General features: G+C 38.3%; 3 protein-coding genes across 7 annotated transcripts in view; 2 read left to right on the forward strand and 1 right to left on the reverse strand.

Annotated features, from left to right (window-relative positions):
* Positions 1-10,139, forward strand: part of LOC107631948 (epidermal growth factor receptor substrate 15-like 1) — a 10,653-nt gene extending 514 nt beyond the window's left edge. Inside the window, exons 2-16 of one of the 5 annotated variants that reach the window (XM_016335554.2) lie at positions 1,082-1,141; positions 1,659-1,834; positions 2,067-2,895; positions 2,935-3,267; positions 3,527-3,736; positions 3,873-4,099; positions 5,382-5,456; positions 6,272-6,343; positions 6,421-6,519; positions 6,595-6,666; positions 6,747-6,861; positions 7,904-7,972; positions 8,189-8,543; positions 9,039-9,168; positions 9,420-10,139. In XM_016335554.2, the coding sequence (XP_016191040.1) occupies positions 1,694-1,834; positions 2,067-2,895; positions 2,935-3,267; positions 3,527-3,736; positions 3,873-4,099; positions 5,382-5,456; positions 6,272-6,343; positions 6,421-6,519; positions 6,595-6,666; positions 6,747-6,861; positions 7,904-7,972; positions 8,189-8,543; positions 9,039-9,168; positions 9,420-9,851 (3,159 nt within the window). In that variant the 5' untranslated portion in view covers positions 1,082-1,141; positions 1,659-1,693 and the 3' untranslated portion in view covers positions 9,852-10,139. Of the gene's footprint in view, positions 1-1,081; positions 1,142-1,658; positions 1,835-2,066; positions 3,268-3,526; positions 3,737-3,872; positions 4,100-5,381; positions 5,457-6,271; positions 6,344-6,420; positions 6,520-6,594; positions 6,667-6,746; positions 6,862-7,903; positions 7,973-8,188; positions 8,544-9,038; positions 9,169-9,419 lie in introns of all 5 variants that reach the window. The other 4 variants (XM_016335551.2, XM_016335553.2, XM_016335552.2 and 1 more) reach the window with 4 other exon arrangements.
* On the forward strand, positions 10,861-14,852 carry LOC107631946 (glutamate receptor 3.2). The gene is made up of 6 exons (XM_016335547.2): positions 10,861-11,473; positions 11,596-12,923; positions 13,020-13,297; positions 13,419-13,450; positions 13,548-13,942; positions 14,019-14,852. Exons 1-6 carry the CDS (start codon positions 11,206-11,208, stop codon positions 14,559-14,561), a joined length of 2,844 nt encoding a protein of 947 aa, XP_016191033.1. The 5' UTR covers positions 10,861-11,205; the 3' UTR covers positions 14,562-14,852.
* Positions 15,792-19,426, reverse strand: LOC107631947 (monosaccharide-sensing protein 2-like). Its single transcript, XM_016335549.2, has 5 exons — positions 18,817-19,426; positions 18,159-18,725; positions 16,959-17,899; positions 16,547-16,734; positions 15,792-16,461 (listed from the first exon to the last, which is right to left on the reverse strand). The coding sequence occupies exons 1-5, from the start codon at positions 18,893-18,895 to the stop codon at positions 16,017-16,019; spliced, it is 2,220 nt and encodes a 739-aa protein (XP_016191035.1). The 5' UTR covers positions 18,896-19,426; the 3' UTR covers positions 15,792-16,016.

The raw sequence follows: 19,650 nt of genomic DNA on the forward strand, positions 1-19,650 counted from the left end.
CTGGCATAATGCTAGTGTCTTTTTGGAGCAAAACAATGTGTTAGATTATTTGGCATGTTCTTGAACCAGTGTGAAACCGTATGAACCTATTAGCTTTAACTACCAAGTTATGATTCTATGAGGTACAATAGTTATATTCTTTTGCATAGAAATTCTTTATTGATTTCAACTGTACCTTAATAACCTTTTTCTAGTACGAACTGTTCTTCTCTGCCACTCTTACAGTAGCCGCATGGGCAAGGGTAGCTGGATTCCTTTCCAAATTTTGCAGCTTCCCTAGTGTATCTTTGAATAACAACAAGCTTGATCATACCCCCTCTGGAAGAACTTGAAGAACCATTAATACGTCTATTTGAGTAACTTTTACATTTGGTTTAAGCAAAATTTCTTGAGCTTTGTGCAACTTAACTTTATTAATGTTTCTTGTCCTGTCAGCTCTTCTATTCACACTGGAACTTGAATAGCAATTTTTAGTGAAACACAATTTTTCTTTCTTTTTTTTTTCTTTTGGGTATAATGAATTTGATTATAAATATCATGAAATCTTACCATTGTGCATAGTTCTCTTCTTAATTCTAGTGTGTTTTATTCATAGAATTTTCTTTACACATAATGATATCCGCATGATAATTCAATGAAACGGAGTATTGTTATTGATAATTGGATTATACGTTATTTTAAACAGTTTTGGGGTTCTTGAATTGATTAACTGAAAGGATTTTACCTTTTTCTTTTAGCACTACATATGTAAAATAGATAGGCTTTTCTTCAGTTTTAAGATTGTTATGGTCCAGGCTTTGCATTGACCAAATCATCAAATGAATTGTGTTTTGAGAAAGTTGTGCTCTTGAATATTGGTTCTTAAAAATGTTTTCCAAGTTATTCTTTTGCCTGTTAGCTCCTTTGTATTAGCTGTGGGAGTGGAATTTTTTGGCATTCTGGTAGTCTCTTTTGGGAGTAAAATGATGTATTTTAGAAGATGCAAGAGCTGCCTCTAAGCACTAAGATTTTGAGTGCATGCTTTGACATTTCCTACTAATACACGAATGACCATGAATCTTTCACTGCTGCACTGTGTTAGGTACTGAGATTTGTGAACCAGATTTATACAACATTCGGTTCTTACTTCTGAGCTTGATTAGTGAGTATCATACTATCATTATTACTTTTTCATTCATCTTGATGAAGACTAAAGGTTATATAGATTAATCTTTGTTTCTTAGATTTAATTTTTGATGTTGTAACGAACATTTAGACATATAGTTCCGTATAGATTGGTTGTTAATTGGTTTTAAAAACAGAATATAAGACTGTAACAAAAATTGGATTTGCAATTAGAAAAAAGATTTAAAAACCAGATTTATTATTGGATTTTCAGTCAAAACCAGATTTGCAGCAAAAACTGGATTTAAAACTGGTTGACAACAAAAACCAGTTTGAAAATTCAGAACCAGTTTTAAACATGTTTATTTTTTCAAACTGATTGAAACCAGTTTAGTCTATAAAACCAGTTATGGTTTGGATTTAGAACCATATAATTGGTTTCAATTTGGATTGGCTTTGGATTTCTTCAAAAGTTTTTGAAATCCAAACCATGCACACCCCAATAGTGTATGGCACAATCTGTGAATTCATTTGAGCACAAAATTCTGGTGCAGCTTTGTGTTGATTGTTGATTGCGGTCTGTGGAGCAATGGCATCTAGAGCTTCTAATGTCGATCTCTTTGATGCTTATTTTCGGCATGCTGATTTGGACCACGACGGCCGCATCAGTGGCACCGAAGCTGTCTCCTTCTTCCAAGGCTCTGGTTTGCCCAAGCAGGTCCTCGCTCAGGTAAGAGAACCTACAGCCCCACCAGCCATATATTATTGTTAAATGATTCATTCTTTCATTCATTTATTTCTTAATTCGTCGTCTGCCTCTATTTGTGCTTTGGTAGCTGCGCTTTAATCTTATTGGTTTAGAGTATCCTGTTTGCTTTTCTCTGAACTTGAGTTAGTCCTCTTATGCCTACTTGTGAGTGCAGTTACTGACTTAACACTCACTTGCTGGCCTTCTTCTGCAGATTTGGGCTTTTGCAAACCAAAGCCAGAGTGGATTCCTTGGTCGGGCAGAGTTTTACAATGCCCTTAAGCTTGTCACTGTAGCGCAAAGTAAACGGGAGCTTACTCCTGAAATAGTAAAAGCAGCATTATATGGTCCAGCTACATCTAAAATACCTGCACCTCAAATCAATTTTAGTGCCACAGTTGCACCCCAACTGAATTCTTCTGCACCTACGCCTTCACCTATGCCCACCACCACAGCTACACCTGCATCTGCACCTGCATCTACATCTGCATCTGCATCTGCATCACAGAGTAATATTAATTCTATGCCCCATCAAAATGTTGGACTAAGAGGGCCACTCCCAAGTTTAAGTGGAAACCAGCAAAATCTTCCTTACCCGGGAAGCCCATTAGTGAAGCCAACACAAAATATCCCTGATAGTGCTTCTAATCTAGCACCTGGTATTGCCAATCAGGGAATCCGTGGAGTGATGGCTGGTGGAGGACCTCATGCTGAAACTCATGGCATACAAAGTGATGGGTCCACTCCCCAGATGGTTGGTGTTCCAGCGGTAACATCCTCTCTAATAGCACCTAGAGGAAGTAGTCCCACATCTACTCAGGAGGTGTCTGGGCTTGCAACATCTGGATCAAATGTTAGACTGGCAGTGGGACAATATCCTGCCTCTGGCACTAAGTCATCTGATCAAGCGGCTAAGGATTCTAAGTCAGCGGATACTTCTGGGAATGGTGTTGCTTCTGATATAGCCTTTGGAGGGGATATGTTCTCTGCAAGCTCGTTTCAGCCCAAGAAAGATTCTTCTACACTAGGATTTTCTTCTGGAAGTTCACCACTTTCATCAGCTACTGTTCCTGTATCTGGAGGGAACCAGCAGTCTATTAGGACTAGCTTGACTGAATCTTTGCAGAGCCCAATTGCATCCCAGCCTGTTGGTGCACAGCTTCCACAGGTCCAACCAGTGGGGAAACAGAATCAGCATGCCTTGGTCCAAACACATAATATGCCAAATCCACCTGGACATCCAGTGAGGTTGCAGGATTCTGCTTCTAGTCAGCCTCAATCTCCATGGCCAAGGATGACTTCAACTGATATTCAGAAGTATACAAAAGTATTTGTTGCAGTAGATACAGATAGGGATGGGAAAATCACTGGGGAACAAGCCCGGAACTTGTTCCTTAGCTGGAGATTACCACGGGGTATATTTTTCTTATACTTCTGTTCTTGCTTCGACAGGAGGCTTTAAATGCTTTCTTTATGTTTTCTTCTTCTCCATTTCATGGGCTGTCAGCTTAAGAATGATTGATTTGCATGGGGTATCTTGTCCTTTTTATTTCTGGATTTGTTTCAGGCAATGCCTGTTCTATCATCCTATTTTTCACATGTTCCATGTTTATAATTTTTCAATGGCTAGCTTATTCCCTGATCATGAGTTCTACATATGATTATATTTTCCAGAGGTTTTAAAGCAGGTTTGGGACTTATCTGATCAAGATAATGATAGCATGCTTTCTCTCAGGGAGTTTTGTATTGCACTGTACCTAATGGAACAACACAGGGAAGGACGTGCTCTTCCAGGAGTACTTCCAAGTAACATTCTCCTTGCTTTACCACCTTCTGGCCTACCTGCCACTCAGTACAGTTCTGTAACTTGGGGAAATCCATCAGGTTGGTGTCCAAGAATTACTGGTTCTCCCCCTCCCCCTTTTCCTCTCACTCTCACACACACACGTCCGCACAATCATTTGTATATATGGAAAATATTTAAACTAGTATTTTTCTCTATACCCTCTATTTTTGGAAGGTTTTCAACAAGAGGAAGGGATGAGTGACCCTGGTGCTCAACGAGTGAACCCAACTACAGGCCGGCCACCAAGGCCAGCTTCTGTTTTTCTGTCTGATGAAGGACTTCAAAAACAGCAAAAGTCCCAAGTTCCAGTGTTGGAGAAGCACGTCATTAATCAGTTGAGTTCAGATGAGCAAAATTCAATTAATTCAAAGTTTCAAGAAGCATCAGAAGCTGATAAGAAGGTAACCATTCACTTTTTGTTTCTGTGCTTAATATTGTTGTACGATAATTTGCATTTGTTTGAGCATATTTGGAAGTGCATGATCTTGAACAGTGACATTGGCAGTTGAACTACAGCTTTTTGACTGGTATTTTTGTATTTTGATAGCTCTACTTTTGAATTTTGTATTCCATTAATGCCGCTGCGGATTCTTTGTTGCTTTTATGGAAAAGTTAGCACAAGTAACCTATTGCCAGCTGTATTTTGCCTGTCTATTATCCGACTACCATTGTTTAAAGATTAATTTTAGTTTCGTAAAAGGTAACTCTTTCTGATTGTCCATGGTCATAAATAAAACCAACTTATTTTGGGATGTGGTGAAATGACAATGTGAGTTGTATTATAATTTCAAAATGAATGCTTATTCCCTTAATCTATTATGCTGATACTGGTTGTAATATGAAAATTATTGGGTGTCAGTAGTATCTCTGAAGGCAGAATGGAAAGTTCATATTCTAAATAGTCATTCGTTGAATGCATATCATTATGTCAGCCTGTTGACGGACCTAAGGGGGGGCGAGTGGAGGCCTCGGCCCCCCCAACTTTTTTAAAAAAAAGATTAATAGTAATAAGTTATTAAGTATAATTTAATTTTTTAAAAATTTATTTAGTATTTAGTCTAATATAAATAAAAGTCTAGCCTAACCTAAATATTAATGATTTCTAATATCTAAAAAAGTAAGTAACAATATTAAAATCTGAAAAGATATTATTACTAATATTTTTTAATTAAATAAAATTTTTCAAATCCCATAAAGTATAATTTTTTTTCTTCTTGTGAGCGTCCTTCTTGATTCATTTGCTATTAATTCTCTCTGTTTTAACTATTACAACTGAGAGATCTTTTTTAGCGATGAATTATTGTGAAGAATAACTCATAAACAAAATAAAAGGTTAATTTCTTACTAATTGTCTTTTAATTATATTGAAAAGAAAATTGCTGAAAAATTTGACACAAATTCTATTATCGATACATTTTATGATACGAAAAATCGACCACTTCGTTAATAAAAAATACATACATATTTTTTGTACTTTAAAATATATTCTCTATCGATATATTTTTGTAATACATTTTACATTATATAATTTTTTGTATAATTTTTTAATATTATATATGTTATTGGCCCCTCCAAAATAGTATTTCTGGATCCGTTCCTGCCTGTGTATACCTGATTATACTCAATTGTGTTCCAAATTGAAGACAGTTAATTATTATGTCTGTATTCCTTTGTTAACTGCAGGTGGAAGCACTTGAGAAAGAAATTGTGGAGTCCAGAGAGAAAATAGAATTCTGCCATGCAAAAATGCAGGAACTTGTGAGTATTTTCTTGGCTTACCTTTATCTCTTATTAAAACTCCGTAGTTTGTACCTTTTAATATTTACTTGTCTCCTTTCTAGATTTGACTGTTCATTCCATTTGAGGCTGAGCTATATACCATTTTATCTAAAATCTAATTTGGTAGGAAATTCTTTTGATACCATGGTTTCTTAATCACTTAAAGAAGGGATCTTGCTAAGAAGGATATTTTACTCATTGTGATGATTTTAGTATTACGTTTCTCATTAATAGGTGTGACTCCCCCTTATGTCAGCCTTTGGTTACTTCTCTAGATAACTACTGGCCAAAAATAAAAAAATCTCCCTCCATCCTTTTCATCTGTAACTTTAGCCACATGCATAGGGACCAATAACCCAAAACCAATGTATGATTATGAAATATTCTTCCTAAAAGATCCTTGTTCAGTTTTCAGCTTATTAATTCATTCTATTAATATCTCTCTACATTTCTTGATTGTTGGTGTGTTTGGAATATTATGAATGGTAAAACTGGAAATTTAATCCCAAATGTTTCATTGATATGTTATATTTGGATTGTGGAGATGACGGATATTACGTATCATTTGCTTCCTCAAAATATCAGATGACAAGAATGGTGTGAATGTCAGGTTGCTCTCCTTTGTGTCTATTTGAAAAATTTGGATACTAAGAACAGAAGAATTTGTGAAAACTCCTTCTTCCACTTTCACATTCTATTTGTGGTTTAGAATTTAAGATAAATGAAATCTTAATTTTTCTTTTTTGCTTTTGTTTCCCTTTTTGAAAAGATTTCTTGTTCTTTTTCTGGCTAAGGTTCTGTACAAGAGCAGATGTGACAATCGTCTTAATGAGATCATAGAAAGGACATCAGCTGACAAGCGTGAGGTATCTTACTTTAGAATTACCTGTGTTCTTTTTGCCTCCAAACCATATTTATCATTTTCTCAATTTATCATTCATAGGTTGAGATCCTCACAAAAAAGTACGATGATAAATATAAACAAGTTGGAGATGTATCATCCAAGTTAACTACTGAGGAAGCCACATTTCGTGACATACAGGTGCATATGTTAAAAGGTTGTTATTTCCAGCCTGTTCTTAAGTACTCTCAAATTATATATTTATTTGATTTGCAGGAGAAAAAAATTGAAGTGTATCAAGCAATTGCCAAGATGGAACAAGATGGAAATGTAGATGATTCTTTACTGGTAGGTTTGACGTTATCAAGCATTTATATCCATCCTGAGAAATTCTAATCATATCTAATAAAGTCATCCACAATTTTCAGGCTCATGCTGATTGTATCCAATCAGACCTTGATGAACTGGTAAAATCTCTAAACAACCGGTGTAAGAAGTATGGATTACGTGCAAAGCCAACAACACTTGTGGAACTACCCTTTGGTAATTTTTAATTTATATGTTATTATTTCGTTTCAGGAATCCCTAGTCTTTTGGATGCCTATAGCTTTGTTATTTGGAATTGCTGCTTTTATTTTGTTCTTTTGTTGTTGTATCAATATTAGAAATGGTTTTAGTTGTTGAATACTGTTTTTGGTTCAGCATGAGTATCACATAAATCATTGAGACTTAAATAGGTTTCCCAATCAAGTGGTATTTAGCATATATTTTTTCAGCTCTTCTTGTGTATCCTTTATCAATATTGTTGTCATTGATATGCATGGACAGATTACAATATAATCTCATTAAACTCTCATTTGTTGTAAACAAAAATGTTTTCTTGTGTTTTGGTTGTTTTTTAAACAAGAAATATGATGTGTTGCCACTTTTGTGGTTCTTTGTTGTAGTTGCGGCTGTAATTGTTGTCAAATGTTGGATAAATGCATTCATTATATGAAAAGAAGGGCAACTTGTAACCCACTAACTTTGCTGGGACAACATGCAAGATAAGCTACACACCTTGTATTTATTTCTCTTAAAAAAGCATCAAAACACAAACTAAAAGTAGCATAGTGACCCTCTATTTGGTGCAAAGCTCATGACCTTTTATAAAGGGTTTATTTAACAGATGCTGATTGAGTTTGAAGCTTTGTTGCACTGACTTTCTCACTTGTACCAATTTTTTTCAGTGTTTTCCTACTTTTTCACGTGTAAAGTCGTGTCCTGCTCATCCTTTGTATTTCTCTGAATCTTTGCAGTTGCATTTCTCTTTTGCTATATTAAATAAGAGTAGAAAACTGATTCCGTCCATGTTGAAAAAAGTTGCTAAGTTTTTGCTGTCTTACTTAATTATTGTTGGCCTATTGATACATAGATAGTATTAATCTCCTTTTGTTTGCGTCCTGTTATTTCTCCTCGCTTTGTGGTTGCCAGGAGTTCCGTGTGCTTTCTTCAACTAGATTTTTTATATCGAAAAACCAATTGCATTGCGTTCATGTTATGTCATTCTTATATTCTCTGGCCTCATGCAATTTTATCCCTTAAGGCTGGCAGCCTGGTATCCAAGAAGGAGCTGCTGACTGGGATGAAGATTGGGATAAGCTTGAAGATAAAGGTATCCACAATGACCCTATATATATTGCTGTCTATAACGTATAACACCTTCCATTAAACTTTTGAGAATTCTTTACATAACGTTATTAAAGGTCATTGCTGATTGTTATTTTCTCTGAGGGGTGTTCGGTGGGATTAATTTTAAGCAGTTATACAGTTCAAGTGACTGCAAATAGAATTATGGTTTAACGGCTATTACTGTATTTCTTCATTGCAGAATTCGCCTTTGTCAAAGAACTCACACTTGATGTGCAAAACATCATCGCACCTCTGAAACAAAAATTGCCATTGGCTTCGAAACAGAAAGATTCAGAAATTGATAGTTCCAGAATTGCAGCTTCACCTAAGAGTGATAAAAAGTCTGAAAATCCCCAGAACACAGATGAGCAAGAAGTTGGCAATATTCATAATAAAAGTGAAGATGGGTCTGCAAAAAGTGTTCCTAACAGTCCATTTTCTAGGAGTTCTATTGGAAGTCCCCAGAGAGACTTTGCTGACTCTGGCATGGGGATGATTGCTGCTGGCGAAGATCGTTCACCCCGTGATCAAGATATCATACAAGGAACCCAAAGGTATGGTTTTGCATCCTAGTTTTCCGTATGTTGGTCAGTTTGTGATTGGTGATTGGGTTGTAATATTAGTGGATGTATCCTTAATTTCGATGATTGTGATGGTTTTATGCCTTTGAAGTTCTTGGTAATTGCTATATAGACAATTACTACTACCATCATCATCCTCATCATCACTATGTAGCAGCAAAATCGTGTACATTATTGTTAGCTCCATGGACTCCAATTAACAACTAGGTCATGAAAGTATTCTTTTGGCGTAAAACCTTCACTTTTTAGCCTTGCAGTTTTTCAGGCTATTTCAATTTGCATTCCACCTCTTACAACATTGCTAATTGCTGTGAATTTTATTAACATTTTGTGCGTTATGGACTTTAAATCCAACAATATTATTTTTCAAACGGATACTTATATGGGTTATTTCATTTTTTCTTTGTTTCAGTTGATACAATGTTATGATCTTGTAGAATAATTGCTTATATAATGTTGCATGTGCAGTGATCATAGTGGAGTCAAGTCTGTCTTTTCTGGTGAGAAAATTTTTGACGAACCAAATTGGGGAACCTTTGACGCTAATGATGATATTGACTCAGTTTGGGGATTCAATGCCAGTAGCACCACAAACGAGGTATGAAAATTCTCAACTTATTTATTGTCACAGCAAAATTCTTTCCTTTTCAAATTTTCATTAGCCGTGCAACACGTGGTTTCAACTTGGATATGATAATTACCTTCTATTCTGCTGAATTCCCGTCATCTCTATGTCTACTTGTTATTTCTTATATTTAAGATTTCCATTTGCTGCCACATGTTTGAGCAATGGAGATTTTTCCTCTAGCAGTCTGCTGAGTGCTGATTACACTGTGTTTTTGTTTACAGGAGAGAGATCTTAAGGGAGCTGGAGATGACTATTTCTTTGGTTCTGGGGATCTGGGCCTTGGCTCGATTAAAACAGGTTCACCACAGGGTGGTGATCCCTTCCTGAAGAGTGGCGGATTCAGTTTTGATGATTCTGTTCCAAACACACCACTTTTCAGCTCCAGCAGCTCTCCACAAAGGCCCAAAGAGTGGTTGGACAGTTCTTTTGACAACTTCTCTAGATTTGATTCTTTCCGTTCAGAGGATAGTGGCACTTTATCTACTCGGGAGACACCAACGCGGTTTGATTCAGTCCGCAGAGATATGGACTTTGATCATCTTCAAGGCTTTCCGGCATTTGATGACTCAGATCCCTTTGGCTCTGGGCCATTTAGGACTTCATCAGAAAACGAAGCTCACAGAAGAGGTTCTGATAAGTGGAGTGCTTTTTAGTTTTGTGGTTCTTTTCCTATTTGCGGTGTTGCCTCTGATGGAATGGGTTGTCTGTCACATTGTTGGGAACCTGGCATTTGTATTCATTGTATTAATCCTGTGTATTCCTTGTTATTCTGAACCTGTTTATAATTTTGCCATGTTGGTTCGTAATTTTTCCGTAGGGTACCTTTGTCCACTTGAAGAGGATTGTGGTCCCGATGACTATCGGATTGTTGTCTGGTGAGGGAAGTTTCATTGTGATTCTTTGTTTTCGGCTTTTTTGGGGTAATAGATTGCGTTTTATTTCATACTGCTAAATATAATTTGAACTCAAATCCATCTAATTGAATCTAACTTTTTCCAAACACGGTTATATTTTCTTACTCTCCATGCGCTTCATATTCGTCTGGATATCGCTCCGAGAAATATAGCTCCTTCCTCTTGTCAATTTCAGGAGCTATATCTTCCGAGCCATCATGCCCATATCGATCTATTTGCATTTTTGCATTTTTTTGAATAAAATTGAGAAATTTTCTTTTTTTTTTTGTTTTTGAAAAATTTTAGCAATAAATGATATACAAGAATGGATTTTTTTCAAATTTTTTTTCAATTATTTTAGAAAGTGTGATTTTTTATTTTACATTCTTTGAATAGGACTAAGAAAAAATATATAAGAAGATATTTAATGATAAAAGATTATATTTTACCGAGAAAAAAAATTAAGAAAATCTACTCCTATGATATACCAGTAGTCAAATTAAAAAATTACTGTTGATAACGAGAATAAAAAAAATAATAAAATGAATTTCATCTATTTTATCCAATAATGTTGTTATATGAACGGTGGTCTCTATAGCATTGTGGATGAAAAGCATAGAATCCGACGTCCAATCGTCCATGGCAGTCACATAGGTATTTAATTTGTAGATACAAACAGCACTCCCACGTGGAAATCGTGAAAAATGAAATGAAAACATGACCCACTATCCAACGCGCATGTATTGGATTTTATTCATTCATATATTGCTCCTACCTAGTGAGAGACTAGAAAACATAGTTCCAAGTGGTGCGGTCCACTCCATCTCCAAGTGCGACTTGCCAGTGCCTCACTTACTGTAGTGGTGGTGGAGTGCACGAGCAGAGTAGGTCCTGGTGGATAGGTGGTCCTCTAGTGAGCACTATTGAGTAGTAGAGTAGTGTAGACTATTATCTTCTCTTTTCTGTCTTTCCTTTTGAAAGGTCAGGTGTTGTTAAATACTTAAATTCACTATGACCTATCCGGCTATCACAAACCGAACCCCTGCCTCCTTCTAGCTATAATATAATCATCACTAATTTCCATCGGAAACAGTGCCGCCTTCATATATCATCGATGAATAATCATCTGCCACAATGCCATGCATTAACAACATTACTACTGCTTCTATTATTGCATGGAGACGGAGCATCCAGCAGTGAGAGTGAAGTCGTCAAAATCGGTGCCATCTTCACATTGAAAACCATAAACGGGAGAGTTTCCAAAATTGCGATCCAAGCTGCTGAGAGGGACGTCAATGCAGATCCTCGCATCCTGGGTGGACGTAAATTGTCTATCACCGTCCATGACTCCAACTTCAGTGGCTTTCTTAGCTTCATTGGGGGTACCGTACCACCAATCTCTTGCATCTTTATTTTTCTTCACTACTACTAGCTAGCACTCATCATCATGATTCATGATTCATGCATCATTCACAGTTGGGTAATTGTGTAAAATATATGACAGCCCTCAAGTTGTTGGTGACGGACACTGTAGCAATAATTGGTCCGCAAAATTCGGGGATGGCCCATGTGCTTTCGCATCTTGCAAATGAGCTCCACGTCCCTCTACTCTCCTTTACGGCTCTTGATCCCACTCTGTCGCCTCTTCAGTACCCTTATTTCGTTCAAACTGCACCCAGCGATCAGTTCCAGATGACTGCGGTGGCAGACATGATTAGCTATTATGGTTGGAGAGAGGTCATTGCGGTGTTCAGCGACGATGATCAGAGCCGAAATGGCATAACTGTGTTGGGGGATAAGCTTGCAGAGAAACGCTGTAAGTTGTCTTATAAAGCAGCACTGCCCCCTGATCCAACAGCCAGCGCAAGCGATGTATCCTCTGAGCTGGCCAAGATTCAAAGCATGGAAGCTCGAGTGGTTGTAGTGCACACCTTTGCCCAAACAGGTCTCTTGGTTTTTGATGTGGCTCAAAGACTAGGGATGATGAGGCAAGGCTATGTTTGGATAGCTACTACTTGGCTTTCAACTGTCTTAGATTCAACTTCAAACACCTCCAACTCTCTGGATATCCGGGGAGTTCTCACGCTTCGCCCTCACACCCCTTTGTCAAGACCAAAACAGGCATTCATCTCAAGGTGGAAGCACATTAGTAATGGCTCTGTTGGGTTAAACCCATACGGACTCTACGCTTATGATGCTGTTTGGACCATTGCCCACGCATTGAAGCTATTCTTTGCTGATAATGGGACCATCTCTTTCTCCAATAATACAAATTTTGGTGGTATGGCTGGTCTTGCTTCCTTGAGCATCTTTGATGGTGGGAACCAGTTACTGGATAACATACTTCGCATAAACACGACTGGATTGACAGGGCCGATTCAATTTGTTGGCTCAAACAGATCCCCCCTGCATCCATCCTATGACATCCTTAATGTACATGCCACTGGCTACAGGACTATTGGATACTGGTCCAATTACTCTGGCCTCTCTGTCACAACTCCCGAGAAACTTCACAGAAAGACATCCATCCGCTCTGTTTCAAACCAGCATCTATACAATGTGACGTGGCCTGGAAATACAAGGGAAAGGCCTCGTGGATGGGTTTTCCCCCATAGTGGGAGGCAACTCAGAATCGGGGTCCCCAACAGAGCCAGTTATCAAGGCATCGTCTCACAAATAAATGGCACCCATGTAGTTCAAGGATACTGCATAGACATATTCCTCGCTGCCATCAAATTGCTTCCATATCCAATTCAATATAGGTTCATTCTGTTTGGAGAAGGACATAAGAATCCAAGCTACTATGATCTTGTCAACATGATTGCTTCGGATGTGAGCAACGCTGCTTTTTTTTTTCCGGCATAGAAGTTGTCATAATTTAAATATCCTGCTCTTTATTGATAGTATTGTGCTTGCGTCCTTGATCAGGTGTTTGATGCTGCTATAGGTGACATTGCAATTGTCACTGACCGAACAAAGATCGTGGATTTTACTCAACCATATATAGAGTCAGGTCTAGTTGTGGTTGCTCCGGTTCAAAGATTGAAGTCAAGTTCTTGGGCTTTCTTGAGACCATTTACTGCACCCATGTGGGGTGTCACTGCACTTTTTTTCCTTCTTGTTGGAGCAGTGATCTGGATTCTTGAACACCGGACCAACGATGAGTTCCGAGGGCCTCCAAAGACGCAAATAGTCACTGTTCTTTGGCAAGCACGCTTGGCTTTTAAATTATTAGTCATACATTCCTTCCTCCTTGTACTAGTCGGTTCAGTTTGTCAACATAACTCATGTAACTCCTCCTCACCATATCTTTGTATGTTGTTGCAGGTTTAGTTTCTCAACTATGTTCTTTGCGCACAGTAAGTCCACTTGATGAATCATATCCAAGATATATATAGTGCATGAGTCTGTAATTAAACTATAGAAACAAACCAGCTAGCTTGCATATTGTTTCAGGAGAGAACACAGTTAGCCCACTTGGTCGTGTTGTGCTGATAATATGGCTTTTTGTGGTTCTAATAATCAATTCAAGTTACACGGCAAGCTTGACGTCAATTCTAACTGTGCAGCAGCTGTCCTCACCCATAACGGGCATTGACACCTTGATAACAAGCAACAAGCCCATAGGATTCCAGGTAGGGTCATTTGCTGAGAATTATCTCACTCAGGAACTCAACATCCCAAAACATAGGCTTGTTCCCCTTGGCTCGCCAGAAGAATATGCTTCTGCCCTTGAGAAGGGAACTGTTGCCGCTGTGGTAGATGAACGCCCATATGTTGAACTCTTCCTGTCAGAACACTGCCAATTCTCAATTAGGGGCCAAGAGTTCACCAAAAGTGGATGGGGATTTGTGAGTATCTATCTCTATCTCTCTTGTTATTCCCTTGGATTTAAAAATTGTGATGAGAGCTGCTATTGGGTGGCAGGCATTCCGGAGGGACTCTCCTTTAGCCATTGACATGTCAACTGCCATTCTGAGTCTATCCGAGAACGGTGAACTTAGCAAGATCCATGATAAGTGGCTTTCAAAGAAGGCCTGTGGTTTTCGCGGTGCACAGGATGAGCAGCTTCAATTCAACAGTTTCCGGGGCCTATTCCTGATCTGCGGGATAGCGTGTTTGGCGGCGCTCCTTATCTACTTGCCCTCGGTGGCATACCAATTCAGTCAGAACTCCCCGGAAAGAGAGAGAGGCAATCATCCTTTTGGTCATTCCAGCACCTCACGTTCTGCACGCATACAGACATTTCTAAGCTTCGTTGATGAAAAGGAAGACACATCACGCAACAGCAGCAGCAGCGGCAAGTTAAAAAGGAAACTTGAGGATATCTCATCTTCCAGATCCAGAACCAGAATCAGCCGTTTAAGGACCATGGCCATGCCCAAGAAATTACACATACACATAGGCACTTCTCAACAGTCAGGACCAAATGCCGGCTACTCAGGTTCCACCGATCAAGCAATCAAGTAGAATAGATAATGGATGTCATTGTGTGTTTCTTGCTCCTCTTTTCTCGATTTCTTATGTAGAATTATATTACTGTGAGACATCGCAGCAGGGTAGCAGACTGGCAGGGGTTGTATACTAATTTTAATCTTAAAGTGCACCCAAGTAATGTCTATTCTTCATATTTTTCCTATTTTATCTTTTCCCTTCACTTAACTTCCAATCTTCCATGTACTTATTTACCAAGAACCTACTCTTAGAAGGTAGAACAATGTTCTCTTTAGCTTCCTTTATATTTTAGGTCAATCTAGCAAAGCTTTTATTTGTTTCCACTAGAGAGATTTTCTATAACTAAAACTTTGTGGTTGATAAATTTGCATAGGTCTTACTTGATCTAATACTTAGGGAAGGACTTTGGGTGTGTATAGGTAACATGGATAGCGTTTGTCTAGTGGTGACATGCACAACGTGGTCATTTGTTTGATGAGACACAAAGAGTCTATATATAAAATACATATATTTGGAGTCTTTACTCTTAACTATAATTTTTATAGAATTTTTTGTCTTTTCAACTTGTTTCCAAGTCAATTAATTAGTCATCAAATTAATTATTATATATTTATATATAAATATGTATTTTTAATTTATTTTTATATGTATTCTATATAATGACCGATTTAGTTACCGAAAACATTAAGATTTGTAATTTGTAAACATGACGTTATTGACTATTGAGTAATTTTTTACGGTGGTTTAACTGTGCAAGCATTATAGATCAAATTATTCCTTGTATCAATCAATGAAATTATAGGTTATCTCCGATACAAATAGTTCATTCCCATCCACCGCTTGTTCTTGGCTAAAATATGTGAAGGCTTCCGAAACATTACGATACCCATTGCGCTTTCCCTGGTTGGTCGATCAAGAAATTTCTTTTTCATTTTGTTTTTGGGTTTTAGACATGTTGTGGATTTTTTAAGATGTGACGTTTATTTTTGGTTGATATGAGAAATTAAAAACTAGTCAGTTTGAATTCTTATAACAATTTAGTTTTAAGATGATCAAATTACCATGTCCAAGAAAATATCAAACTAGTACTACTACAGTACTACTACTATTATAAAGAAATTAATATAAATTAAAAAAAATAATAAATCAAACATTAATTTAATATAGGATAATGAGATAGGAACCTATCAAATTTTTGTTTTTGGAGGTAAATTAATTTCTTTTGGCAAACAAAATCACAATTTCGGGAACTAAAAGTTGTATTCAAATCTCGTTAAAATTCTTTGTTGAGCTAGTATGTTGATGCCTACAAGGCCAGAAAAATAAAATGAACGCTTTGAAGATGAACATACTTTCTCCTTTGTGAATCTGATCAACTCATGGAAAATTGGGGGAAGTCCTTCTCTTTCCACTTTCCAGCGTCCGCAAAAAAAGGGAAGAAAGAAAATATGAATATGCGGTGATGGGAAGTCAGATATTATTGGCAGCTTGTGCCTGCTTTGCCCCGACAGAGAAGAACTCTATGATGACTTCTAGTGGCATGCCCTTGGTTTCTGGGACTTTCAAGAAGACAAATACCCAGGCTATAGTGCACACAACCGCATAGATACCAAAAACACCTACAAGGCCTAAGGAGTTGAGCATAACTGGGAGAGAGTAGGTGACGATGATATCACAAATCCAGAAGGTAAGAGCGCATATGGCAATGCAGAGACCCCGAACTCGCGTGGGGAAGATCTCCGCGCAGAGGATATTTGGAATCGGTCCAAATCCCATCACAAAGCTGCAGAAGTACACAACCACGCTTGCTGTTGAGATTCCTGCATTCACGGCACTCCCCAAATCCACAAAACTCGCTAGCACTAATATCAGAAGAGATGCTATCAAGACCGGGATTGTGCTCAACAGCAAAGCCCTAAACCAATATTCAACAGTAACCTTATCATTTAATTTAAGCAAAACAAAAATGGACAAACCATAAGAATACCATGTCGATATACCTTCTTCCCGATATATCCATGAGCCTCATGGCAACAGCTATACAAGGTAGCATCAACAAGGTTATCACAGTGCTAATAAGAAACGACGCAGAAGTGGAACTAAGGCCCAAGCTTGCAAGAAGATAACCAACTCCTGCCTGCTCAAGAATCTGAGGTGTGTAGTAGAGAACCCCATTTATACCAGAGAACTGCAATGTTCAAAGAGTAGTTAGATGCTTTTCACTTTTCATTACAAACACACAGTATAACTGGTTAGCCATGCATGTTCAAGGAGCGTCAAACTGCGCTGTTGAAGCATCAGTAAGCGTGATTTGGCTACAAAACAATGTAATGTGTAATGCTGTCGTATCAAGGCAATTGAAAAATATAAATAAGTAAATAACGGCAGTGAGCACCAAAATGATGTCATCACCTGCTGAAGAATTTGAAGCCCCACACCCACAATCAACGCCTGCTTCACTCCAGGTTCGCAAAGATCACTCCAACTAGGCCCATTTGCACCTGTTTCAGATGGATGAATCATAGCTGGTCCTACTGGCTGCTGATTCATAAGCTCTTTGTTGTAAAGGGCTTGCTGACTGACCAGAGCAGACGCATGAACAACCTCGCCATCTGTCAGCCCATCAGCACCACCTACAAGTGAAAGGTGAGACTCGCGCTTGGATCCAAGGGTCCCGTCTTGGTGTAAATAGACTCTCTGAAAACCACCCTGTTTTGACCCATCTGGCCCTTCTCTTTCAGAATACTTCCATGCCAGCTGCCAACCACCACCAATGGCTGTACTACCACCAAGGGGTTCTCCAGCATTCCCCTGCAAATTACTGCCTTGCCTCATGCTTAATTGGCTACCATGGGCAGGAGCAGGTGCGTCCTTATCCATACCACTTGTTGGTTGACGTGAGATGAGTGGACTGTGCAAAGAGTCGTCGGCATCACCAGCAGCAGCATTGGACACATCATCACCGTCTCTGGCAAGGCTTTCTTCTACATCCCAATCTTCGTTCCTAGGTTGATTTCCTCCAACATTAAACATACTTCCAAAGTTGGAAAAAAGGGTGTTTCCTGTTTCTGGGATGTTTTCATGGACACTACCAAAGAGCTTCACTAGAGGATCTACTAGAGCACTCTGATTTACTATGCTTCCCTTTCGAGATGCAAGGCCAATGGAACTTTGTCCAGATGCGAGTTTCGCAATCATGGATGGAGCTCGATCTGGCCCATACAATTTGATATGCTCTTTTCCGGCTGAAGGATCCTCCACATCACTGAATTCATTGACTGGACCAATTACGTATTCCTCTATAGTCGTATCACCCCCCACTCCAAGACCCTCAACCAATAAAGCCATCTCACCTGGTCATGGAAAAGGACAAGGAAGTTACCACCAAAATCGTGCATATAAATAACCCTAAATAATACTACTCTGGAAATATAACAACTGAACGTCCAGCGTCGGCCGGGATGAATGTAGAGTTTAAGTGACTATAAAACATCCTACTTGGCTTAGAAGGAGGAAGGAGACGTAAGGGTGATTTCAGAAATAATTCATAAAAGAATTTTTTTTTTAAAAAAAGAGAGAGAGAGAGAGAGAGAAAGAAAAGCAACAACCAACCGGCAACATCATCCCTGCCACGAAGCCGCTGCAGAACCTTCTTGGCCTCAAACATCCGGCCTTTGGTGACAAGCCATCTTGGAGATTCGGGCAAGAAGAAGAGTGTGAGCATAAAATAAATGAGAGAGGGAATCCAAAGAACACCGAGCATGAGTCTCCAGCTTGGCGCCTTGGTAAGTGACATGGCAAAGACCATACAATAGGAGAGGAACATTCCGCTGGAGCCAGTGAACTGGGGAAGCGTGTTGAGTAGTCCACGAATCTCTGGTGGAGCAGTCTCGGATATGTAGAGAGGGACCAGGGTGACAGCCAAACCAATGCCCAGGCCATCTATGAGCCTTGCAAAGAGGAGAATGTAGACATTTGGAGACCACAACATAACGAGAGAGCTCAAAAAATAAAAGAGAGAGGAGATTATCAACATAGGACGGCGGCCCAACATATCCGACACAGCTCCAGAGCATGTGGTCACCAGTGTCGCTCCAATCAGTGACATGGCCACGATTAGACCTTCTACCGTCGGCTCACTTTCCAATTTGAACTCCTTCTTTATGTACAAAAGGGATCCTACATGCATCAATCCAATCCGCGTTTCAATTTTTCATTATTATTATTATTATTATTGCAAGAAGGGAAAGACAAGTTGAATTGAGCTCACCTGCAATGGTAGCATTATCCCATCCTTGTAGCATGTTACCGATAGCAGCAGCTATGGCAACAAGAACAGCTCCACTCATTTTTTCACTTTATTTGGTAATTAATCGATCAGCTTCTCAAGGGAACTAACAGAAACAGCAGATCAAAATAATAGTAATAGATAACTAGGTTGATGGATCAATATCAGAAACCAATTCGGGATGGGGTTAATGCTAAGGGGATGATGTATAAATGTATGTAACCATGTAGACAGATTAAGAACACGATAGTAACAGTATGAGCTCAGATGCTAAAAAGTATGAGCTCGCTCTTTTAATTCAATTATTATTATCATTAACTAATAACTAATAGCAATAGAAATCATAACAGTAATACTGAGTGGAGCAGAGCAGAGCATTTCCACACTAGTGCTTGTGCAATGAATAGCATAAAGGAAGAATAGTAGTATTAGCTATGGTATTCCTATTTGGCAGCAAGAAAGTAGAACTGGGAAAAAGTAATGAATTCTATCGGATGAGTCGCCCTGTTCTTTCTGCAACAGATGCTCTAGACCAGATACCTGCCCTTGTTACTCGCTTCTCAATCGGCATTCATTCAGTTATTAGCAATACGACAAAGATAGATCACATCACATTCGCGCTTCCCCTTCAAACGCAATTTGCTTTTTACAAAAATAGTAAGTAATAATAAAATAATAACGACCAGAAAAGATTAAAAATTATTTTATATCTTTTAATTATTGTTAAAATAATTAAAAAATTTTAGATATAATTAATTTATAATTATTAAATATTAAATTGAATAAAATAAATTTAGATTATTTTTTTATCATTAC

The sequence above is a fragment of the Arachis ipaensis genome, chromosome B03 (genome assembly GCF_000816755.2).
Source record: "Arachis ipaensis cultivar K30076 chromosome B03, Araip1.1, whole genome shotgun sequence".
Lineage (NCBI taxonomy): Eukaryota > Viridiplantae > Streptophyta > Magnoliopsida > Fabales > Fabaceae > Arachis > Arachis ipaensis.

Excerpts from the sequence above, each read along its gene's own strand:
- LOC107631947 (XM_016335549.2), bottom strand. The coding sequence starts at position 18,895 with ATGAGTGGAGCTGTTCTTGTTGCCATAGCTGCTGCTATCGGTAACATG. Across the intron at positions 18,726-18,816 it reads GGATAATGCTACCATTGCAG|GATCCCTTTTGTACATAAAG; the intron begins GTGAGCTCAATT and ends TGATGCATGTAG. Across the intron at positions 17,900-18,158 it reads TGGCAGGGATGATGTTGCCG|GTGAGATGGCTTTATTGGTT; the intron begins GTTGGTTGTTGC and ends TTCCATGACCAG.
- LOC107631946 (XM_016335547.2), top strand. The coding sequence starts at position 11,206 with ATGAATAATCATCTGCCACAATGCCATGCATTAACAACATTACTACTG. Across the intron at positions 11,474-11,595 it reads CTTTCTTAGCTTCATTGGGG|CCCTCAAGTTGTTGGTGACG; the intron begins GTACCGTACCAC and ends AATATATGACAG. Across the intron at positions 13,298-13,418 it reads CAAATAGTCACTGTTCTTTG|GTTTAGTTTCTCAACTATGT; the intron begins GCAAGCACGCTT and ends ATGTTGTTGCAG.